General features: G+C 37.0%; 3 protein-coding genes and 1 long non-coding RNA gene across 4 annotated transcripts; all 4 read right to left on the bottom strand.

The window, feature by feature from the left end:
- Window positions 1-14,939: 14,939 nt before the first annotated feature.
- LOC145737700 (uncharacterized) lies at window positions 14,940-17,117 on the bottom strand. The gene is given in 3 exon segments (XM_081992509.1): window positions 14,940-15,339; window positions 15,342-16,002; window positions 16,005-17,117. Coding segments are annotated over 3 exon segments (2,073 nt in total). The 3' UTR covers window positions 14,940-15,040.
- Window positions 17,118-17,138: 21 nt separating this feature from the next.
- On the bottom strand, window positions 17,139-24,221 carry LOC145737875 (uncharacterized). Its single transcript, XM_081992716.1, has 5 exons — window positions 24,020-24,221; window positions 18,229-18,346; window positions 17,550-17,772; window positions 17,326-17,488; window positions 17,139-17,266 (listed from the first exon to the last, which is right to left on the bottom strand). Exons 1-5 carry the CDS (start codon window positions 24,219-24,221, stop codon window positions 17,139-17,141), a joined length of 834 nt encoding a protein of 277 aa, XP_081848842.1.
- LOC145737702 (uncharacterized) lies at window positions 18,394-19,909 on the bottom strand. Its single transcript, XR_014180453.1, has 2 exons — window positions 19,677-19,909; window positions 18,394-19,610 (listed from the first exon to the last, which is right to left on the bottom strand). It is a non-coding gene; the product is annotated as an uncharacterized LOC145737702 (long non-coding RNA).
- LOC145737701 (uncharacterized) lies at window positions 22,356-23,495 on the bottom strand. The gene is made up of 2 exons (XM_081992510.1): window positions 22,594-23,495; window positions 22,356-22,495 (listed from the first exon to the last, which is right to left on the bottom strand). The coding sequence occupies exons 1-2, from the start codon at window positions 23,197-23,199 to the stop codon at window positions 22,460-22,462; spliced, it is 642 nt and encodes a 213-aa protein (XP_081848636.1). The 5' UTR covers window positions 23,200-23,495; the 3' UTR covers window positions 22,356-22,459.
- Window positions 24,222-25,935: the final 1,714 nt, after the last annotated feature.

Raw genomic sequence — 25,935 nt, 5'->3', positions numbered from 1 at the left:
CGCAACCATCCACAAACAGACTTCCCCAAATTTCCCAAAATTGTCTTGGTTGATAGAATGGCACCCTCGGAGGTGCGCAGATTGCACAACCACATCTTTCCGTAGGGTTTCTTCCTTGTCTCGTCAATAAATCAATATGTATCATCTGGTATTCCATGTGAATTATTTGGGTCCACAGTGCTAGTAACGCCTTTGTGACTCCCAAATACACTATTCCTGGTCGCTGTATTTCTTGATGTAACTCCCATAAATGGTATAAAGCCATGTCATATAAATGTAACTTGACATTTATGTCCGAAACACATCGGGCATAATATAAAAACATCACAATCCACTCCATTTTTTATAAACTCTCGATCGGTATTCTTTCAATGAAACGCACTCGCGGTACTATCACGGTACTTCGCTAACTAAAATGCAAATCACAGCGATGGAATTATTTATATTCTTTTAATTTCATGTCAGCATTTTTACGGGACAAGTGCGGTCGCATATTATTCATTTGTGCATTTTTTTTCGACCGAATACATTATGCTGATATTCAAAAATATCCAACACTAAAATAAAGCGAAAACTCTTTATTTTAATCTGTCTATCCCCCCATAATCACATACCCCTGACATTTATATTTATTCAAGTATTTACTTGTTCGGCACCTATGGCATTTCCCGATATATTTAACGTCCCTCGTATTTTTTGTTTAAGTATGCCATTTTAATTATATCATTTTTTCCATTGTAGTCAAATAACTTGTAACACGCGCGTTTAGATAATCATTTTACACACTTTTGGTGTAACTGCGGAAAATTAGACTAATATCCGTTCGTGAATCTTTCAATTGGCCATTAAATTCAGACGCGGATAAGAGAATAAAAATCCCTGAGCTCAGTAACTTCAAATTTAGGTACCACTCGGTATGTGAAGTTTGTACCCAACAAACGTAATATTTCCACTTCAACAAAATTATTACTTTGTATACAAAGTGTTACAATCTTTATGTCAGTTAGGGATAGACGGTGCCTTATTATCGTTTATTTATTTTACTTATACAGCACTGCATTCACAGCAGTTTTGTCATTTTATGAACGAAACGGTCCTTCACTTTTTTCCTCTCCAGTCACTTTCTTTGTGTGCCTTTGCGAGTGCAGTCGTTTTTTCTTTTTACTCCATTTGAGTGTAGTAGTGTTTTTTTTTATTTTTTCGTGTTTTCATCATGAACCGTAAGTAAATTTGTTGGCTTTGTTATTCACATTATAAAGTAATCCAATTTGTTGTTCTTTTCAAAACTAAAGATCCACAATCTTGCCCCCCAAGTGACAACCAAACTGGGTTTGGAAGGGGTTGCCGTCTCCGGCACTTCCGGAGACTTTTAACGATGCGCCGCCCTGGTGAAGGGCTCGCCGACGTTTGGTCTGGTAATAACAGGGACATCGGTGCCAGGTCTGCTTCACCGTCCATTGGGCGCCACCAGGGTGTTACCTATCCTACACCCTCATCTAACACTTCTGCGTGGGGGTCAGCAGTACCCACGAGGCCATCGACGCCCCCGGTCCGCAAAGAGCGGCTCCCGAACGGGATTCCTGCTCCGACGGCGGACAACAATATTGAGGAGACAACCTCAGGAGACCATTCTCCAACTTGGTGGTCTGGTGACCAGGTAACCATAAATGGTACTGGTCACCGCATCTACTTCCACCACCACCATTACTGAGGTTTTTTTTTTTTTTTTTTTTTTTTTTTCTATAGACAATTCACCCCTACGCTTCACCCCAACTCCGGACAGTGCGCGCGTGGGTGGCGTATCGCCGCCCTACGTGTCTTGGGCTGCCGTTGCAGCTCGTATGACAGGACGGGAATCTCAACTCAGCAACCCGTGGGGGTCCCCTGACCCGTCCAGACCAACGACACCCCCGGCCAAAGCCGATGAGCCTGCTACGGAGAACGAAACTACCCGGCGCCTCCACCATATGTCACGACTAGCGTGACGTGTTGAATTTAATTCAACTTATTTGCCTGGGATCTCGTTTCAGCGTGAAAATGAAACACAGTTAACTTTACCATCAAGTTCTATTGAATACGTACTTAAACCTAACAACTCCTAACTTACTAACTAGTAAAATAACAGGTTTCCTAACCCAACGAAAACGTTACTAACTCCCAATAAAATCATAATAAATTATTAACACACAACATAGAAGTACAATAAACATACTTACATCTCTATAGAAGACAGAATCTTGGAGAGAGGCTTGTCACTTGGAGCGCGGTTCGCGATTAACTTTACTTGAGCGTTACGGACATGTCTAATTGACATTTGCGGTTCGATCACCAACGTGGTGCACAGCAAAACTGGACTGACTGGACAGAACTGGACTGAACTGACTGAACCGACTGAACCCCTCTTTAGGGTACAACTTCCTTTTTATAGCATTCCAGACACTGGTTCCACCAATCAAAACTCCCAGACCTGGCCTCGTCTAGCCGACAACTCGTGACGACCTTCGACCATCGGTACTTGGAAAACATTCCACATTATTTCGCAAATTCAGCAAATGCATCTTAATTGCAGTTGCACTCCGACCGCATTCCACAATTTTAATGTTTCCGCTCAAGTAATATAAACATTCCACATTTTTTAATGTTTCCTTTCAAGTGAAATAAATTTGATTTATTATCCTTCGTGACAATATTTAAGAAATATTTCGTTTTTTACAAGCTCATTGCTGAGCAGTATGGATATAGAAACACTAAGGGTCAAAAAGTGGTGGTATCTGTCTTTGTTCAAAATATTTTTTAATACAACTGGACCAGTATATAATAAGAAATTTCTAAACTCTGTTGCTTTGTACCTCTTGCATTCAGTTATGCTACGTGTTCTTCTTGAAAACTCCATAGGTATGAAATTTCTTCAGAACCGCAATCTCCTATTAATTTTTAAAATGTCAGATGCTCTGAGTTTATAAGGTGGCTTTCCAAAAACAAATCCATATTTAACATGACTTAAAAGTCTTTTAACAACACCTAAGCATACTAAATGCATGTAGTCTAAAACAACATTCTGTACTAGGTCAAAATTAGGAAGGAGCTCCATTACTGTGTTACCAATATGATGGTCTGGATTCTGTTTTTCACGAAATCCCTTGTCAGTACGTTTGGGACAATTATGTTCAATAAAGTATCCATGTCTGTCAGCATCTCCCTCAACCACACATTTTGTGCAGGAATAATATCCTGTGGGCCCCTTAATTTGTAATACAAAAGATTTGGCTGGTGCATCACAAACTAACATAACTAACTAAAAATGACATTTTGAATATTAATAGTATCCCCAAGTTCAAGGCATTCTTGTACAAAATCATCCAAAAGAACATTAGGATGACTAGGCTTTTCATAACCATGATAAAGACCTATTAGAAATACTTCATTTTCGAGTTCAGGAATATTTTTTAGAAGTCCTAAAATAGGCCAAAACACACTATTTGAACTTTTGGCCAAGGGTAACCCATCAATATTAATAGCCAAGTCAATGTTTCCATAATTTTTTATTTGATTATTGTGTCTCTCCCAAAGAAGATTTATTGATTTCTCAATTCCAAAATAACAGTAATTATTGTCTGTGACTTTTAAATGAATTACCTTTTTATTAGTTTTAAGTAAAGTTCGAGAATCTTTTGGAAAATCACAATGAGGAAAATGCTTTCGGAGAACACCATTCAGCAATTTATTTAATACTACATGAGGAACTTTATTATCTATAGCCCATCTCTGCAAATCTATCAAGACTAAATGTTTCGATAGATGCTCCTTAATTAAACTTATGTTTCTCACATGTTTCATCTCTTTCTTTACTCTGATTAACTACATCCAGAATTTCAAAATGTCTTTGAGGTTTACTCGAGGTTTTAAATGTTTCAATAAAAGATGAACAATCTGAGCTATGATGATCTAGAAATTCTGAGACAGATGAGTTCGTAGATTTATTATTATTTTTACCAGGAATAAAAGGAGGAGCTACTGGATTATTAGTAGCATTGACATCATTATTTATGTATGATAAGTCACTGCAGGATGCCAGTAAATCCATTTCAGTTTGGTTTGCAATGACCCTCTGAAAAGATCGTTTACTAGTTCCACATCTTATGGCTCTTTTAACAGGTGAAGACATATTTACACAATAAATAATGATGCAAAGTTCAAATGCCAACAAAAAATATTCAAACTAGGAAAATAGGTATTTTCAAACTAAAAAGTTGAAAAACATATTATTTTACATACCTTTTCCAATCGTTGTTTCACACAGTTCACAACCGAAAAAACTGAAAGTCCATAAAAAACTGTAAAAGTATACCGCCAAGTCGCAGAAAATCGCCAATGAAACAAAATGGAGTATTGGAGTAGGATACCACGCCACACGCCACGATGCATTCATTAGAACACACGTTTTCGACGGTTCTCGCCGCACGACGGCGGTTTGAAGGCCAAAGACAGACATTTGACCAATCAAAACGCTTGCCTACTGTTTCTATGCCAGCGCAGCGAGCCACGACGGTTACCCAGCGCGCCAATTCGCTAAACGCTAAACGGCCGAACAGTGCACAGTAACCTTTATTATTTCTAAAGCTGAGAACCCAGAAATATTAATTATGTACTTACATTTATTTATATTCAAAACGACTTGTTCCTAATAATTCACGGAACATTGACATTGAATGATAATATACGTTGTTAAAATCTCATTTCTAAAATTATTGCATATATATGTATTTAAATTTAAAAGCTTTTTTTATAGTTTTTCAATTTATAGTTTGAACTCGAAAATGAACAGGGTATCTTACAGTTAAGCTTCAGATATTTAATATCCATTGGAGAATGTACTGTCTATATATTAAAATATATCCGGCGCCGAATATGCGTTTGGGGATATACTGTGGCTATACGTGTTATTCTAAGGTATGTATATGCGATTTAGAATATACTAAGTACATTCGAAGAATATCAAGTGCCTCATATTCGTTTCAAAATATTCTAAGAATATACTATAGATGTGAATGTCCGTTTTATGCTATGTGGGTCCGTTTTCGTCAATAGAGCCAATAGTGTTAGTTTTCTTGTACTGCGCTAGTTTTTTTGTTCTTTGCCAGTAGGACTTTCCGTTGTCCTTTTCTATTTCTTGGCACGCTTCAAGCCATTTGTCTTGTCTGTATTGTTCAATTAAAGTTTTAATGTTACTGTTTAGGTTGTTGAGGGTTCGTTTTAGATCGTTATTTTGTGTTTGTGTGTATGGTCTGTAAAGTTCCCTCTTGTGTTTGATAAGTCTTAAAATAAATTTAGGCAATGTATGTTGAAAAAATGAATTTTTTAATTCCGGTGTAAACTTCTCAATTGCCAAAGTAAGTTGTTGTTGTAAAGCCTCTATGGAAGTAAGTTCTGGCTGTGACTGAATGTAATCGTCTAAGTGTTTATTCACTTTTTCAATACCAGTTTTAGTTAAGTTCAATTTTTTAGTATCACGTCGAGTGCGCGGAACAGGTTGTGTTTGCTGTAGATCAGTGTTAAAGGTTATAGCTAGGTGGTCAGATCCAAGTTCATTGGTTAATTGTATGTCTTTAATGTTAGTCGTAAGGTTTTTTGTGTGTAGTAAAATGTCAGGCGTGGAGTCTTGGTTCTCAGGCATCAGGATGTCGGTGGTGTATGTTGCTTTGTAAAGTCCGAGTTGTCTAAAAATCCGTTAAGTTGTTTTGTTTCGGTTAAGGTTAAAGTCTCCTATAATAATGGCGTATTTGTAGAGGCACGCTTTGGTCAAAATATTTTGTACTATATTAGAATGAGGATGAATATGTACCAAAAATACGTGCAGTAGGTCGTTTAAGTAGGGTATGGTGAAGTGAAAACATTCATTTAAGGGATTGTTAAGGTGGGGGGGATTTGCTTTTCCTAGTCTTACTTTTGGTTTGAGGAGTACCGTTGCTCCTCCTCTGGCATTGTTGATGGTGTCGCCAAGTTTGCAGATGTACTGCCAGTCTCTGTAAGTCGGTGTTTGTCCCAGTTTAGTTTTAGTTTCTATATAGTTGTAAATAATATGTTGTAGCGACCAGGTATGCAGCCCACCGTACAAGCCGGTGTAAGGCGGGTTGCAGGGACTTCAAAGTGACAGACTGACGTTTGACAGTGCCTTTTCGGAAGAATTGACTGAACTGACGGGTGACAAAAATAGGATTATGAAGGTTGTTGTGTAGATAGTTTTATACTTTGAATTAGAAATAAAGGATTTAAAACGTAAACCGGCTACAAAGTGGCTGCCCTGACTTTTCGGAGCAATCTTGTTGATTCTCTGCGTCAGCTTTTCGGCTTAGTTTGCCGCCAATCACCAACGTTTTGGTGCCCTGTTAATGGAAAAAGTCGTAATGACACAGGAAATGTTACAACAACTGCTGGCTGGAAAAAGATAAACGTTCCCCGTAACGTGGAACCGGTGCCTGCACTCATACCAGAAGGAAACTTTGTGGACTGCAAATCGCGCTTTTCGGGAAAACGTACAGACAGTGTTGATGCCTTTATCGATGGCATTTCAGTGTACAAACAGTGTGCAAATGTATCTGATGCAAATGCACTTCTCGGTTTATCCATGCTATTAGACAGTGATGCTGCAACCTGGTGGCAAAGTGCAAAAACAACTGTGACAACATGGAAAGATGCCATGGAAGCTTTGCAACATGCTTTTGGAAGAAACCAGCCTCCATATCAAATTTACCGTGAACTGTTCTCCAAAGAACAAGGTATGGAGCCTACAGATATATTTGTGAATAAAGCAAGAGCCCTTTTGTCCAAATTACCATCAGCTGATGAGCCTATACCTTTAAAGAGTCAAATTGACATGATATATGGCCTATTACATAGTCGTATTAGACGAAATGTGCCACGTGATTCCATTAATTCTTTTGAAACGTTAATTACAAAAGCTAGAGCTGTTGAAGCTAACTTCTCAGAAAACTTTGACAGTAATCTCAGTAACTCTTCGCCCAAAGTGAAAGATGAGGAGAAATTTAAACCTTCACGTCCGCAATGCACATTTTGCCATAATTTTGGTCACACTATTGAAGCATGTCGTAAATATGCGTCTACAAAACCTACGGAAGTTGTCAATACTTCCACCTCGAGTTCCACAGTAAAACCCAGTTTTTCTTGCTATGGATGTGGACTTGCTGGTTACCTTCGCAGTAACTGTCCACAGTGCCGAAGAACTCAAAGACCCAGTCCATCTGAGACCAATTCTGTGGATGTTTTAAACCTTGAAATTTGCTCAAGTTCATATTCAAATGAAAAACCCCTTCTTGAGATTGAAATTGCAGGATTGCGAGGCCTTGCTACTGTCGATACTGGAGCAAAGTACAGTATTGCCGGTGAAAAGCTGTATCAACATCTAAAACAAGTTAGCTGTCCCTCTACGAAAATAAGTTTGACAGTTTCTTTTGCAGATGGGGAACCTCGTAATGTACATGCTGTTCGCTTCGAATGTCAAGTACAAGTGCAGAGCAAACTTTTGACAATGTTCTTTATTGCAATGCCTGAGTACACAAACTCAAAAACATTACTAGGATGTGACTTCATACAAATGTCAAATATTATTTTGGATATACCTCGAATGAGATGGGCCTTTGCAGAAGAACCTGGGAATTTTTACAAATTTTGTACACCACCATCTCAGTCCAAACACGATTGTGAAATTAATATTTTAAATCAACACCTACACCTTCGAGATGATGAAGCTAGTGGAGACATAATCGAGGATGAACAACGCCTGCAGCTAGAAAATTTAATATTACTCAACAATGATGTTTTTGAAGTTTTTTCAGAACCGACTCCGTACGCAGAGCACTCCATAAATCTAACTTCGACTGAACCAACGTCATCGCCGCCCTATCGCATGTCACCTATGAAGAAGGAATACCTGAAAGAGGAGCTGGATAAAATGATTCAGGAAGGAGTAATCGAAGAGTGTGAGTCTCCGTATTCAGCGCCAGTGGTTTTAGTACCCAAAAAGAACGGCAAACTGCGCGTTTGCGTGGACTACCGTGCTTTAAATCGCATTACTATTTCTTACTGTTATCCAACACCACGAATGGACGATCTTCTTCATGCCACCGGACCTACTTCGTTTATGTCTACTATAGATCTGCGGTCAGGATATTGGCAAGTGTCAGTGAAACCCTCCGATAGAGACAAAACTGCTTTTGTCTCTCCATTTGGCACTTTTCGTTTCAAGCGCATGCTTTTCGGGCTTAAGACAGCGCCAGCGACCTTTCAGAGGTTAATTGACAAATTTCGAATTGGATTACCTGATATTACAATACTTGCTTATCTCGACGATATAGCCAATTCTTTTGAGATATTGGTGAACAGTGACTTCACATCTAATGATATGAGAACGTATCCATCGGGGACAGCGTTGATTTGTTTTATTTCCTCTACCAGTGCAAATGAGTTAGTGATTGAATACTTGAACCAGTGGTTAATATTTGAAAGGATGTTGCTTAAATATTTGGACAATTTATATAATGGTGACTGTACGCACGACACTACCGGTCTAAGGGGAGTGTCGTTTTTATGAATCTTAGGTAAACCGTAAATTCTAGGTGGTAATGAATTTTTTGTTATTAGATAATCGTGGGTTTTTTTGTCTAAACAGTTGTCATTATACATTTTTTTAATTAGATAATTAATTTTATTTTCGTAAGACGTAGTGGGGTTCTTCGTAAGTAATTTATAAGTCTCAGGGTCATTTAATAATTCTGCAATTTTGTTCACATAAAAATCCCTGTACATCAATACTGTGACATTGCCCTTGTCGGCCCTTGTGACTATGAGATTATCATTTTCTTTCAAGAACTTTTTGGACAGGTGGAAAGCCCTAGTATAACAATCACTGTGTTGCGCAGATTTGAGTTTATAAGCATGGTTACTAATGGCATTTGTACAACGAGCCCTTAAGTTATTTTTGTTGTCAATATCAGGGGTCAGGTCAATAACAAATTCTATGTCCTTAATAATGTTAACTATTGGAAAATCAGCCTTAGTGTGGTTCAGTGCAAATTTAGGACCTAATGCTGTGTAATGCTAATGTAATGTATTCCATTTTTGGATGTATTAGTCATTAGAAATAATGACAATACCCTTCTTACTGACTTGTACCAGAAACCAACTCACTCTGGAAGAGTTATTAATTTCAAGTCTACGCATCCCCTATCACAGAAAATTGCCATATTGAAGTCCTTGAAGAATAGAGTCACAAAGTTGAGCCACGAGAAGTTCTGGAAGACTAACTTTGATAAAATCAGACATATTGCTAATCTTAATGAATATCCCTCCATCGTAGTTAACAAAATCTTAAGTCAATCGGACTATCGTGCCCAACGTAACAATCAACATCAGACAACACCAAATTCAGAACCTGATCTACATTATTATAAAATACCTTTAATCTCAGGTTTAAGCAACCAACTAACGAGAATCTTGAATAATGACCAGATAAGATTAGTCACATATCCCAAAAAAACAGTAGGGGATCTGTTCTCAAAGCTAAAGGATAAAATTCCGCTGTTGGAGAGATCTGGCGTAGTTTACCTAATTCCTTGTAAAGATTGTAACAATAACTACATTGGGCAAACAAAAAATAAATTAAACCTAATACTAAAACAACATCAATATGATTGTACTAGGTTGACACATAATGGAGGAGAAGGTACAACGGCTCTTGCGTGTCATTACCAAAACAACGGCCACACATTTGATTTTTCGCAGCCGAAGATACTGGATAGTGCAGTGAATTACAAAAAACGGGTGATTTCCGAAATGCTGTGGATAAACAAGTGTAGGGACAAAGCCGTAAATTTTAGAACTGATACCCAAAATTTAAACGTCATTTATTCGAACTTGATTGACATGTTTATGAACAGACCGATCTAACTCTTTGTGGAAATAAACATTGATAATTCTCGCTTACACTCATTCATACACCTGAATATGCTAAATGTTTATATTTAACGGACACAAAAAAAAAACAACTTTTTGTGGGTCAATGGTCAGTGGGTCATTCTATGCGTTCTGTTGCAGTCTAGCTGTGGGCCCGACCGCACGTTTCTTGACAATTCCCCAATTGTGTCTGTAATTAGTTTGTTATATGTTGTTTTAACCTTTTTATTACCCAGCTAACATAAACACGTGAAATTGTCGTCAAAAACTAGTCATACAGTGACCAGAAATGACCAGTTAAATTACGTGAAAATGACGTTAAAATGACTTCCTAATGTCTCGGACCAATGACGACATAAATGTGACGTAAAATTCACGTTACAAATGTGACGTGATTTTTACGTCACAATCAAAAAAAAATATTTGAGCGCTGCCATTTTATCAACGCAAAAATAGAAATAAAACTAAAGCATTGTTGAAAATCTAGAAGTGTAGACGGGAATTTCTGTAAATCCCGTGCTACCAGGGAAGAAGAGTTTTAAGCAGTAAAAATGAGTAAATCACTTTTAAAATTGGAAAACTTTATTCTCCCAAGCTTATCTCACATGCTAGTCACACTTAACCTTACTTAAACTTATATTAATTCGTTTGCCGGCCGGCGGGCGCTGTCGGCTGTCGGTCAGTACAGGGTTGTACTTTAGTGTTGCAGATATTGTAAAGGCAGGTCCGTATTAAGTTTTGTTACAGACTCCCCCTTCGAAATCCTCGAACGTCCTCGTGAGGTTTTCGATTAAAATTTTATTGGCAGCAAGTACATCGGGTAGGGGGCTTACGAAGTCGTACTGGGCGCCCCTTTTCTTCAGATCTCTTCGGGAGTTCTTCCTTCTCGTGCGGTTTGGTCTCCCCCTGGTTTATTCTACGATCTATTTCCTCAATGGGTAGTTTTGGGTCTTCATCGCACTCTGTAATATTGTTTTCGTCCTCGTGGGCTACGTTATCTTCCAAGGTTTGGATTTTGGGACGTCCCCTTCCTCGTATAGGCCTTATTGGCTGTACTTCAGGCTCAGCGCTTAACTCATCCACTTGATACCGTTTCAGACTGGATATATGGTATTTGCCCAGTATAGTGCTTGGTTCGGTTACACTTGCGATTCCATAGGTAGTTGGGCTGTCCTTTCTTACCACGAGATAGGGTCCGTCTCTTCGAGGGGCGAATTTTGACGTGAACTGGTTCTTCGTGTTGCTGAGAACATGGGTATTGACAAGCACCTTGTCTCCAATTTTGAGTTCGTCATATTTTCGTTTCTCGTCAACATACTTTTTGTTTCTGTCCTGCATTTGTTCATGGTGCTCTCGGGCCTCTCGAAGAACTTTGCTTAATTGGGTCAAATAAGGAGTGATTTGCGGGTTGTAGTTGTCGGAGTTTACTATGTCTCTCATATCCCGTTGTACGTCGTCTGGGGTGCGTAGTTCCCGACCAAATGTCAAAAATGAAGGTGTATAATTCGTGGCTTGGCATACCGCAGTATTCATTGCAAACCTAATCGCTGGCAGCACAGCACTCCAATTTGTATGGTCGTCGTGGACGTAAATGGCTAGCATAGTCTTGAGGTCTCGGTTGCGTCTTTCCACCGGGTTTGCCTCTGGATGATATACGGGTATCAAATTCTGTTCAAACCCCAAACAATGCGCTGTATGTTGCATTATTGATGTGACGAATTGTGTTCCATCGTCGCTTATTATCCGACGGGGCACTCCAAAGCGGAGTATAACTTCCTCTATTAAAGTCTTGGCACAACTCTCTGCGGTGGCGTTCTTTATTGGGAAGATTTCTAGCCAACGGCTGGCTTGGTCTTCAATTATGAAGATCCAGCGATAACCTTCATTTGTTTCGGGTAGAGGTCCAAACAGATCCATGGCCAATACTTCAAACCTCTGAGCCTGAGCCGGAGTTTGCAGAAGCCCACTCCGCTTTGAGTTGCTGGCCTTAAATTTTTGGCATTTGTCACAGTTTGCCACATATTTGGTCACATCTCTTCTTAATCCAGGCCAATAATACCGCCTTAGTATGCGTAGAATTGTCCGTTCCACTCCACCATGTCCAGCAGTACAGTCATCATGATACTCCTTAAGGATTTTGGCTATTTCGGCGTGTGGCACAATCAGTTGAGGTTCTTCCTGATCCTGATCAGGTGCAAATCTGTATAAAATTCCATTTATCATGTGAAAACCTCGTTCTGTCCACCGCTTGTAGTCAGTCTGGTCTGGTAATTTACTCTCGAAGCAATTGATAATTTTCCTCACTTCTGGGTCAGCTAACTGTTGTCTCCGCATTTCAGAAGCGGCCTCAGTAGGCAAATCCACTGTCACCAATCCAATTTCGGCATTTACTAGTGGCGGTCGAGAAGAGTATCTGCTACCACGTTAGAGCGTCCTGGGATATACTCTATTCTTAAGTCGTAACTCTGAAGAGTTAGAGCCCAACGGGCTAATCGTCCATTTGGTGATTTTAGGGAGAGTAACCATCTAAGCGGCTGATGGTCGCTCTTGACGACTACTGTTGATGACTCTAGATATCCTCGGAATCTGTCAACTGCCCACACCACGGCCAACGCCTCTCTTTCCGTTGTTGCATAGTTTCGTTCCGCTGCGTTCAGGAGTCTGCTCGCATATTCCACGGGTCTTTCATCCGCTCCCTCCCCCTGGAGGAGTACTGCCCCAATGGCATACGCGCTGGCATCTGTTCGTAACACATATGACATGCTTGGGTCGGCTTGTCTGAGGATTGGCGGTTCCGTCAGCAGCCTTTTTAATGTGTCGAATGCTTTCTCTTGGGCGTTTTCCCATTTCCATTGAGCTTTCTTTTTAGTTAGGTCCGTTAAGGGTCTGGCAATTTCGGAAAAATTACTTATGAATCTGCGAAACCAGGAGCAAGTTTGGAGAAATGTCAATAATTGTTTGACATTGGTGGGAGGCTTCATTTCCAGTATAGCTGTCACTTTCTCAGGACTGGGTTTGATTCCTTGGGGCGTACCCAGATATCTGACTTGGTCACAGGCAAAAGTGCATTTTCTTCGGTTCAGAGATAGTTTAAACAGCTGCAAACGGTCGAACGTCAGTTGTAAGTCTCTCAGGTGCTCCACAAAGGTTTCGGATAAGACATTTATGTCATCAAGATAAGCTAAGATTGTGACATTTTGTAACCCTGCCCGGAAACGGTCAATCATTCTTTGGAAGGTGCTGGGCGCGTTGCGCAACCCAAACGGCATGACATTGTATCTAAACAATCCAAAGGGCGTTATAAAGACCGTTTTGTCTCGATCTAAGGGTCTAACTCCTATTTGGTGGTAACCACTTTTCAAGTCAAGTGTTGTCATAAACGGAGTGCGTTTAGCCATATGTAACAGGTCATCAAGCCTCGGCAAGGGGTATCTGTCCGGTTCTGTCACAGCGTTGAGGCGTTGATAATCAACGCAGAGCCTTGTTTCGCCGTTTTTCTTGGGAACAAGGACGACTGGTGAACAGTAAGCGTAAGCTGATTCACACTCTTCAATTTGGTTTAACTCCAGTAATTTGTCCAATTCTCTTTTCAAAATAAGCTTTTTTGGATCCGACATTCGGTACGGGGGTACAGAAATGGGGGTGTCATCAGTGACCTTGATTACATGTTCAGCTAATGGTGTTGTCGCATTACTGGGATTGAATAGATCAGCATTTTTATTTAGAAGGATGTTTAGCTGCTCTCTCTGCTCATTAGTTAAGCTCTGGTCTTCTTCTGATCGTAGTTCCATGGAGCATACTTGGGTGCTAACAAGTTGGTCAGTTGTAGTTATACTGCTACACTCCTCTGTTTGGTGAACCAGTTTTAAGTTCTGCTCGGGGATTAGGTCGAAGTATTTATCATCCTGGTCATTGAAGGTCCACTTGTTGTTTGCAGGGTCCAGTTTTATTCCTGCTTTTTTGATAAACTCAATACCAAGTAGGGTTCGAGTCTTTTCTTGGTTTAAAACAGAGGTAAAGCTGGTGCTTATCTGGCGTTTACCTACAGTTACAGTGACAGAAGGGAAAATATAGGCTTCAACTAAGCGTTCTACTCCATCTGTCAAAATCATAGAAAGTAGCCTCTTTTCGTATGGTAAGTGATTATTGAGAAATATCTCTCTTAAAGAAGAGCTGGCAATGGTAGTCTTAGCTCCTGTGTCAACCATTGGGAATCCAGTCAAACCATACACTTCAATTTCTATCATGGATCTTTTCTGTGCATTAGTATCAAAAGATTGGCACAAATACTCAGTTTCTAAAGCATGGGCAGCTGTAGAAGTAGTTCTACAAGCAGGACAATTACTCCTGACAAAGCCTACTTTACCACAACCATAGCAAACCAGTTGAGGTTTAATCTCAGGAGGATTATGAGAGGGCACTTGAGGTGTAACTGACTTGGTAGTTTCAGTCAACCTGGCAAGTTTTCTGTACTCAGTTTTAGTGTGACCATAATTCTTACAGAACTGGCACTGTGTCTTAACTTTGAGGTTGTTAAGATCATGTCGTGTCTCATTGTTTTGATTTGGTCTCGAGTGAGATTTTTTCTCTTCTAAAGTCTGCTCAACCTTTCGAGCAGCTCCAGTTAGCTCGCGAAAAGAACTATATGACTCTCGATTCAGTCGCTCTCTAATTTGAGGTCGTAGAAGGCCAAAAACCATGTCCAATTGTGCTTGTTCAGGTATAGGGTGTGTATTTGGTAGCCTTGATAAAAGTGCTCGAGCTCTACTTAGGAAAATATCTGTGGGCTCAGACATTTTCTGTTCATTGGCATAAAGCTCCCTGTATATCTGATATGCTGGCTTTGCATAGCCATAAGCATGCCTTAAACTTTCAATAGCATCATCAAAATTGACTATATTGCTTTTTACACCCTGCCACCATACAGCAGCATCATTTTGTTACAGAAGTGTTTTTATTAAAGTCTGAGAACATACAGTATACATATCGTTTCTAAAATGAGTGACATTGTAATGGGAACATCCTAATTCCTTCAATAATAATTTACCTTAATTATTGACAACAAAAATATTCATAATACTGAATGAATGATAGGTATAGCTACAAAAAGATGTTTTACAGGTAATACCATACATTTGCCACATATTTCTTTGATTGACCATACTTTAAGTTCAGACAAGGATTTAACCTCAAATATATTTAATTTACTTGATGCATAGGGATATGTATAAAAGTCATCATATTCAAGGTATTCTCTGCCAATAACATAAGTTTCGTTATCATGAGTTTTTGTGATATTATGTATTTGCATAACTTTATTTCCTTGCATATTAAAACAGTAACTATCTGCTATACTTTTATTTTTCGTTCAGTCACATTATAAAAGTTTACTTTGTCAAACTGTTTATGCCATTTTACATTCTCATTTGATGATATAAGAGGCCCTCTTGAATGCGGAAAATTCAATTCAATTTTGGTTTTGAGCTGGGAGTTAGAGCTTGAAATCAATAAATTTCTTTCGTGGAGCCGCCGATGAATTTGTTGAAGAGGATTTGTTGAAGCTTTTACTAATAACTTTAATTGTCCTAAATAATTTTCAAAAGGAAAAGCTGAAAAATTGTCAAGCACTCCGAACATATCAACATCATCACAAATATGAGACAACAAATGAACATTATAAACCATAAATTCTAAACCATATAAAACTTTTACATGATCAATAAAAACGTTAATTATATTTCTAACCAAGGCGACTCCCAAATTTTTTATATGCCGATCTGATAAAAGTACTGAAATAGCAAAGTGAAATGCCAAGAAATTTTCGTAAACAGCAATGTTTACAACATCCTTTAAAACTATTGGACCTACATAAATAAGAAAAGTTCTAAGCTCAGTAGCTTTCCAGTATTGAAGTTCCTCAAGTGAACGAGGTTTACGATTAAATTCAACAGGTATCATCTTTCTTAAATCAAGTAAATGTTGGGAAATTACCTGTACTTTTTGGTGTTGCAACCTAACTTTTAAAGTCTGGGAATTGTCAGAAAGTTACTTAACTTTCTGACAATTCCCAGACAAACATTGTGCATATAATCATTTGGAAAGGTGGTGATTAAATCAATTGGAAGTTCAGAAAGTGGAGTATGTGAAACGTGGTGATCTTCATCAATTTCTTGACGAAAAGATTCATCTGTACGTTTTTGAGATACAAGAGAGTTGAAAACCACTTTATTTTTATAGTATTCTCCACGAACTACACACCTATCACAAGAAGAATATCCTGTATGTGCTTTAGTACCTTTCAAAAAAGAACGGGCAGGAGCGTCGCACACAAAACTATGAACTTCAATTTCAAGATGGTTCTGAAAATTGTCAACAAATCCATTTTGTAGTAAACTCTTCAACTCTATAATAAAAGGATTCAGAAAATCTTGCAAAGGCTTTGGTTTACTTTTTCCACAAAAAATTGACACTGCAAAAGGCGAATTATTTGGAATATTTGTTACCAACCCTAATATGGGCCAGAGTTGTGACTTGGAACTTTTGAAAAGTGGAATTCCATCAACATTAAAACTTAATTTAATTTTTCCAACAAAGTTATTTGGGACAATTTTCAAAAGTGCACTCTGAATTCCAAAATAACAAAACTGCCCTGTTTCTAAGTTATGTAATGGTGTACAAATAGGAGTTGCTAATAATGTTCGGCTATCTAAAGGAAGCTCAGAATGGTATGGCGACAGCAAATGAAGAAGGTCTGTTAGAGCCGAATGGGAAACTTTATACTTAACAGTCCATTCAGATAGTTGTTTAGAAAGACTGTCAGCTGTTTTATGACGGTGAACAGAATTTAAAGGAGATGTGGATTCAAATGAAATTAATAAATTGTTAGTGTCTGAGTTGTAAGAGCTGTTATTATCAGAGAGTTCACCATCAGATCTATCAAAGGCAACTTTTTCAACATTAATTTCTAAGTTTAAATTATTTAAATCATGCTCGGTATGGTCAATTTCAATAAAATTAATGACAAAGTTTTCTTCAGTATTACACAGGTTACTATTGAAAGCTTCTGAGAAAGCTTCTTTAGTAGCTTTTAAAACTCTCCTACTTTGCTGTCTTGGACCAACTAACTCTTTTAACTTTCGTTTTGACATTATAAATAAAAAACAAAAACCTTAATTATCAGGAGCAATATTAACGGTTTTTTTCTTTTCCATTCGCTGCTTTGAATGTTTTAGCCATACTTCAATGGCATTTTCTATTTCAACTTCAGTCACACCTGGGCATTTGATCTGAATGGCACCTAAAACAACAATCAAGTATAAATAAAATAAAAATTAAACTACCTGGAAATAATCCTACGTGTAATCACTGATTTTAGTTTGGTGTCTCCAAAAGCTACTTTCTGGTTTCTCTGCCCTGCATAATTAAACTTGGATGCTAAACTATTGGTGATTGCAAACCTAAGAATTTTATTAACTTTGGCTGTTATTCCATTGCCACCCAGAGATGAAAAGTAAGAAGCCTTGAATACAAACAAAAACAATAAGCACATATTTGTATACATGTTGACTAATGCACCTTACCAAATCATTATGTTTTTCTTCTGCGCCCAAATATTGTTCCAGTATTTGAAAGCTTTCAAAATCATTTAAAGGGAAGGTGACTGGTGCATCATTTGGCAAGTTAACAGTTATACAGTTTTTCGACTGTTTAAGCAAACCTTTTACTTCCTTAAGTTCTTCTCGTAATTTGCTTATTTCATGGAAAATCTTTTCGAAACCTGAAAGTTGACGACTTTGTAAAGTTCTAGAAGGTTCACTTTAAAATGTACATTAATACTTACTACCCGCGGATGCAGTTTCATTTAATCTCTGAACTGAATTTTCCTTGACTGATTGTGAAGTTGATGGTGTTAAATTACAATTATTACTGATGCTTTGATGTGCAATGACGCTTTCAGCTGGTGAATAATGGCTCCCTTGTGGATTAATTGCTACTGCAAAATAAAATTTTGAGTTAAACCATGATTAGCAATTAAACTAACTATACAAAACCCAGGTTTAGTACAATAAATATGAATGTATCAAACTTATTCTAAAGATAAAACTATTTTATGGTTAAAAAAGTTAAATAAAGAGTAAATCTGAACTTCTCAAAATATACATACCAAAATTGTTCACATTTGAAGTGGTTTTTATTTTTGGAAGTTAGGGTGGTCTTTTCAGTAGCAATTCTTCTTCTGAACCACTTGAAGAACTAGACAAGAAATTGCGAGTTTTCTTAATTCTAGTTCTCTTTTTATTTTCCACCTCTGATTCAGAGGTTATGTCTGAAGTGATTTCACACTTTTTTAGTTTTCGTCTGGCTTTGTCAAGATCATCTGTAAATAATAATTTGCAATTGTAGAATATAAATAAATCCTACTCGTAAATTCAATAGTTTATTAAATTATTCAGGATGACAAAATAATAATAATAATTTAGGATTTTAAACCTAACATAATACATAATCATTCTGTTCTCAATCGAAAAAGTGAAAGTTAACCTCTAACCTCTCATCTGTCTATATCGATGACAGTGACATAAGTCGTAGCATGACGTTGTTGTAAGTGCGTTCGGAAACCAACAGAGCAGCGCGAGTACTACAACTCGGCCATACCTGACATTTGATTGATCCAATCAAACTTACAAACTCTAAACTTCAAAACATAAGCTCAACTACCGACATAATGCTTAATAAACAGGAAAGTATCCTCTAAATCATAAATAACTACATAAGGTCATAATACATAAGTTTGGTCATAGTACATAAATCTGGCATAAGTATCAGAAACTCAACATAAGTAATAAGTAATCTGCATAAGATGGGCATAAAGACATAATATTTTTACAACATAAATTCGTAATAGCATAAATGTATGTCTAGTAACTAACATAATGTTTCACATAATTAGTCATCAAATCAAAACAGTAATTATAACATAAGAGAGAACTGTAATACATAACATAAACTTACTTACTAAGCATGAATCTTTACTGTCAACAAGATTAGTTAGTTCACATCTTTAGGCTCATTATCAGACCATAATTTTAAATGAGCCGCATCAAACACTCCGGTAAATGGTCTTTGAGTTAATTGAAAATCGTCTAAATCAGATATTAAATACCGATCGTTCGGTAAAACTTTACGAACAATGTAGGGGCCCTTAAATTTTGGCAACAATTTTTTGTTTACCCCAACAGTTACATCAATATTTGGTACTGAAACATAATCACCAACTTTATACTCAACAGGATTACGATGTGATTGATCATAATAAGCTTTATTGTAAGCTTGAGACCTCTCAATTTTTTCAACAGCCCTATTACGTAAATTATAGAAATCACGCTCAGAATTTTGCTCAGTAATTTCATGCAACATTTCTTTTAAAATATCTCTGATAGTTCCTACTTGATTCATTCCGAATAACAACTTACATGGGGTGTCACCAATCGATCTATTAACCGAGTTGTTTAGAGCAAATTCGACTTCAGTCAGATGGAGATCCCACTTCCTAGGATCTTCGCTTAACTTAGCTAACATAGGAGTTACACTTCGATTAAATCTTTCCACCTGGCCATTCGCTCGGGGAACACCGGCTGCAACTAAAACATGTTTAATATCTAAATCTTCTGCAAATGATTTAAATGCTGTTGAAGTAAAAGACGAACCTCGATCTGTAATAATTTGTAAGGGTTTGCTATAATAGCTAAAGTAACTGGTCAAATGCTTGATAACTTCATTTGTGCTTGTTGTCCTGCAAGCATACAGTTTTATAAATTTGCTAAATCCATCTACCACTACAAATAAATGTTTATTCTGTCTACTGGTTTTCTCTAGAGGGCCACAATGATCTAAGTGTATCGTAAAGAAAGGTTTATTTCCTTTTGGTATATTATGTAAAAATCCCTCTGGTTTGTCACTTTTATTATTATACACAATACACTTAAGACAATTTTGGATATATTCTCCTACTTTCCTACGCATATCAGGAAACCAATAAGTCTGTCTAATAGCCTCACAACATTTAGATTCTCCTACATGACCTAAGTCGTCATGACAACTTCGAATTATATTATGTTCCATAGTACTTGGTACGTAAAACAATAAAGAACCTTTATCTTTTCTATACACCACTCCATTCCTTAGCTCAAAATTTTTGTCACACACTTTTTCTAAATCTTTCCTAATCTGAACTATTTGTTTGTCCTGCGTTTGTTTAATATTTAAAGTAGTCTCAAAAGGTAGGTCACTCACTAATAATATAGTGTTGAAACATCTACTAAGTGCATCTGCATGTCGCATCCTTGTGTTATCTCTATGTTCCAATGTGTAATCATACTCTTCTAAAATTAAACTCCACCGCATAATTTTTGGGTGTATATCCTTTTTCTTCAAGGCTAAAGTTAAACTACTACAATCTGTAAGGATTTTGAAAGTTATACCCTGCAAATATATTCGAAACCTTTTCAAGCTATTAACCACAGCCAATAATTCTAGCTCAAAACTGTGCAATTTGGACTCTGTCTCAGTACAACGCTGACTAAAATAAAAGATAGGGTGAAACAAACCATCCTCTTGTTTTTGCATAATTATACCCCCAAAACCCAGTGAGCTGGCATCACAATGGAGTTGTGTTTCTGCCAATGGTGAGTAAATACATAAAACTGGCCTAGAGACCAAAATACTCTTAATTTTATTGAAACTGTCACACTGTTCTTGTTCAAAACTAAATGGAGTGTCCTTTTTTAAGAGGGAGTACAAAGGCTTAGCAATCAATGCAAAATTTTCTACAAATTTTCTAAAATAAGAAGCCAAACCAATGAAGCTGCGAAGCTCCTTTGCATTACGAGGTAATGGAAAGTTGCTAATAGCTTTTGTATGTTCCTCACTCGGCATTACATTATTAGCTCGGATGGTATAACCCAGGAAAGTAATTTCTGTCATTACAAAGTGGCATTTATCAAGACGGAGAGTAAGTTTATTGTCAACTAATAACATCAAAACCTGTTTTAAAATATTTAAATTTTCTGGAATTGTTTCAGTGGCAATCATAATGTCATCTATATACAATAAGATTTTTTTATCTCTCAACAAATCACTAAATATCTGATGTACATACCTCATAAAAGTAGCTGGACTATTCCTTAGCCCAAATGGCATCTTCAAGAATTCCCACTGTTGGTCCAAGCATACAAAAGAAGTATATTTTATAGAGGAAGGCTCAATATCAACATGGTAAAATGCACTTTTAAGATCTAGTATAGTAAAGTATCGTTTACTTCTAAGTCCTTCAACTTGATCTTCAATAACTGGCATTGGGTAATTGTCACGTAAAGTTATTTTATTTAAAAAGCGGTAGTCTACACATAACCTAAGATCTTTAGTTTTCTTTCTGATTAATACAATTGGTGAGCTATACTCAGAGTTACTTTTTTGAATAATGTTATTTGTTTCTAAATCATTCAAAATATCTTTAACAGCCAACTTTTCTCCATATGATAGCCTACGAGGCTTGAAATAAAATGGAGCATGTTGAGGATTAACTACAATCTTCATTTGAAATTTAATAGCAGGCTCTAAAGGTCGATTTGGTTCAAAATAAGATTTTTTCATCACATCTTCTATCTCTAACTTTTGATTTAGGTGTAGTTCAGGATTAATATCTAAGCAAACTTCTTGCGGATTAACATAAGAAATATTTAGAATGTTTAATGTTTCCTGTTCGATTTCATTAGATGGGTATACTTGAGAATCAACATTATTAGGTGTAATCAAAATTTGGTTACCTTTTATAACAAAGGAAAGCTGTTTCAAAGCCAAAAAGTCCCTACCAAGCAGACATTTATTAAACATGGTGTAATCTGGCACCACTTTAAAATAAAGCTCAACTTCTACTTCACATACTTTCAGTAAGACTTTAACAGTACCTAAAATGTTTAATTTAGACTGATTCAAGCCCTCATAAACTTTATCAAATCTTGTTTCTGGTAAAAGATCCACACTCTTAACCAAACTATGACAAATCAATGAAATAGGACTTCCAGTGTCAATAATAGCTTCAACACTTACTTTAAAACTATTCTTACTCAACTGCACATTAACCATCATAGCAGGAACAGGCCTTTCTTGTACCATCAGTGCTGTACGGTCTCCTCTAGCAGGCCTCTGATTATTAGCAGGGCAATCCTTTACTTGATGTGTAGTGGCACCACAAGTAAAACAGGATCCTTTTGGTCTTAATGGCTTCCTACATTCAGACACCACATGTCCAGGAGTATTGCAATTGTAGCAACGTACGTGGCTCCCTGCTTTCCTTGGTGGTTTGTTGCTTAAAACTCCTTCAGTGTTGGCGAGACTTGTCTGCTCTTTAGTACGGTCACCTTGTCTAACACGACGAGCATTGACCACACGTTCATAACTTACAATGTCCCGAAACAAGTTGTCTTCATCATCATGATGTTTGGACATAATGAAGTTGCTTAAGTCTCTAGAATGTAAACCAACTGCTACCTGTTCTTTTGTCTCCATGAAAGTCAGGCCAAGTACTTTACATAATGCAACTTTAGAATGAAAATAAACACTCACATTTTCTGTAGGCAGCTGATGGCGACTTTGCATCTTCCTCCAATTGTCAGATTTACTTATTTCAAACATAAATGTCTTTTTAAATGCAGTTTCGAACAGATCCCAGCTAGTGAGTTCCTCATTTTTACCTTGAAGCCAATATCTAGCAGCTCCCTTTAAGTTATTTCTGGCTGTTTGCAGCAGAAAGGCATCAGGCCAACGATGGATTAGTGACATACTTCTTAATTGACTCAACCATGCACTTGCCACTTCAGGACCCTTTTCACCGTCGAAAACGTCTATGCTCTTTGATAAATCAGGCATAATGTTAAAATTTGGCACTTGGTTTACATTAGGATTCGTAAATGAAGGTGCCTGTTGTTGTGATAATTGTAACATACTTAACATTTGACTATTCTGCTGCATAAGCATGGTAATAGTCGACATAAACTGAGATGACATATCGGTGGCATTAGTGTTTGGGCTATTTGAGGGGCCGCCCTGTACAGAGAGTCCGGGTGTTGGTGGGGTGGTTGGAGATTGTTGTCCTTTAGCCCCCATGTCATTCTCATCTCCAGGTTGGAATTGTTGGGCCATGAAACGTTCAAATTCCTCATTGGTATGCATCGTGATGAAAATCTTAAAACATCCGGTTAAATAACGGCACTTTGTTCAAATCCCACTTCTGACGTTGTAGAATATAAATAAATCCTACTCGTAAATTCAATAGTTTATTAAATTATTCAGGATGACAAAATAATAATAATAATTTAGGATTTTAAACCTAACATAATACATAATCATTCTGTTCTCAATCGAAAAAGTGAAAGTTAACCTCTAACCTCTCATCTGTCTATATCGATGACAGTGACATAAGTCGTAGCATGACGTTGTTGTAAGTGCGTTCGGAAACCAACAGAGCAGCGCGAGTACTACACAATAAATTTTATTTTGATTTATAAGACAGTTGGTATATATGAATAAGTGTCCCTAAAACCTCTATCACCTAATTTAGTTTCTTGTAGAAAAACTTAACTTTTTGAAAGCAAGATTTAAAGTGAAAAGTTGCAGCATTTCTAGTAAAAATTTAAAGAAGCTTATAAGGAAATATGCCTAGCCTTTCCAAGAAGTTTTGTACCACCGAAGTAGTCAGAAATACTCTGCATATCTACTAAATCTATTATAAGCTATTATAAGACAAATACCTTGATCTGAAAAGCCTGGTTTATCATTTTATTGGCACAACTACCAAAATAATTAAGAAAATAAAATATAAAAATTGTACTGCCATGATTCCATAGATCAATGTTTTACAATAAAAACAATATTGTCGGTGAGCAGTCAAAACAATTGATATACTAGACCTTTTGATATTTAGTAAATGTTTTGACATTCACTACCTAGATAGAAATTATAAACTACTAAAAAAACTTTATTCTATACACACCACATTCAAAAAAAGAGCGTTTAATAGGTTCTAGTTTCCATGTGCTCTGATTTGGCTCCTCGGCAATCATCAGTGCTTTATTAAAACTTTTTGAAGACTTATATGGAGGCCAAAAAACTTCTCGTTTTAGAGGAGAAAGCCAAGAGGCATGGACAAGACCCATTGCACCATTTTCGAGAAACTCCACACCCACATAAGACATTTTTGAAGTACTTATCGGTAGTTCTATTTATGTACTTATATCTGTACAATTTGCTCCTCGCACCTTAACTATAAACACAAGTTAATTTAATTACCAAAAAAAACCACCCAAAGTCATTTTTATGGATTTTTTCCCTCCGACCCACCTATAAAAATACCCATGCATGCAAGCTGCAAGGGCAAGGGGTGCAGTATAGCAAAGTAACCAAAACCAGATACAGATCTAATCTAATAATTTTAAAATCAATATATACAAGGTAAAATAAAATAACTACTTACTTGTTTCTGCAGTTTTCAACCACGATGACCACGATTAAAAGGAAATCACGTTTACTCCCGTTTATTGTCCAACGATACAAAATACCAACAATGGCAAATTCGTTATCGAATTCGAATTAAATTCAAATGGCTGCCTGGACGCTGTCGAGCTGCGGGCCAGACGTGACACGTGACTGTATGGTCAGTCGTCATTGGCCGATTTGAGCGGGAAGTATAACAGTGTTGCCAAAAATATTCTGTTAGTACTGATAAAATTATAACAAAGGTAACATATAATTCGGTTTGCTCTCCAAACGGTCCTTATACAACCTTACCTCCAACAATCCTTATCTCCAAACAACCTTAATAATTGAACTTAATGATTGTTTTCAATTTAAAATCAATCAACAGACATTTAAAAACAGATAGTAAATATGTTACAATGTTTACAACTATAACTTTGGCAACACTGCCGGATGGCGGCCGGAGAACGGCTGTGGTAGCGGTAGGTGCTGCGGCGCTGCCCGTTACCGGTTAATTAATGGCGCCAGATTTAAATAAGTATTGTTACAGCAAATGTTAAGCTATTAACAATAAAAAACATACGAATTTAAATACATGTGTTTCTTAATTTTACCATTTACATACGTATGAGAGGACTTGGTGTTCCAATGGGATGAATACTATATAAACAATTATTTTTTCAGGTTTAAAAAAAAAGTATTCATGAAAATTATTTTTAGGATAACAGTAACACATTCTTGAATATTGCAAGTAACGGTAATCGCTACAAAACGACCTATTATATATGTAAAACTCACAAAAACCACAATGGACGTAATGATCATTTTATCACCAACGTCATTATGTCGTCGTATGTTAATCGACGTTATGACGTCATTTACGAAACGTGAATATCACGTCGTCTTTCGGTCAAATGACGTCTTATGACGACTAATCACCAGATATTGACGTCATTATAACGTGCTTCTGCTAGCTGGGATATTACTCAACTGTTGAGTAAAATTGAGCCCGTCAAGGCGATTTCAGTCTTCAGAAGATAGTTGAGGTCTTTAACACTTTCCTCAAAAAACATAAATAAGGAATTAATTAATATTGTATGAAATTGTTTAAAATCAAATTCGAATTTTATTTAAGTTTTTTGACAATAGTATTCAATACTTCAACCCAACAAAGCTGGATATCTGGATATATAGACTGAAATCGTCTTGACATGCTCTATTCAATAGTTCAATCAGAGATGGTTTTAAAAAATTAAAAAAATTAATTTAAAAAAAACTAAGTTTGGCCTGACACACCTTTTACCCTATATAAACTATAAATGTGCGATGGGAATAACAACAAAACCATTCTTCTCTGGAAAAGATATAAATTTATGTATTATATCGTTTGTCAGTATTATGTCATATGGACAAACTCCACTGACGTAATAAATA

The sequence above is a fragment of the Ips typographus genome, linkage group LG14 (assembly GCF_016097725.1).
Source record: "Ips typographus isolate SLU linkage group LG14, UJ_Ityp_2.0, whole genome shotgun sequence".
Lineage (NCBI taxonomy): Eukaryota > Metazoa > Arthropoda > Insecta > Coleoptera > Curculionidae > Ips > Ips typographus.
This window is presented reverse-complemented; position numbering and strand designations above follow the sequence as displayed.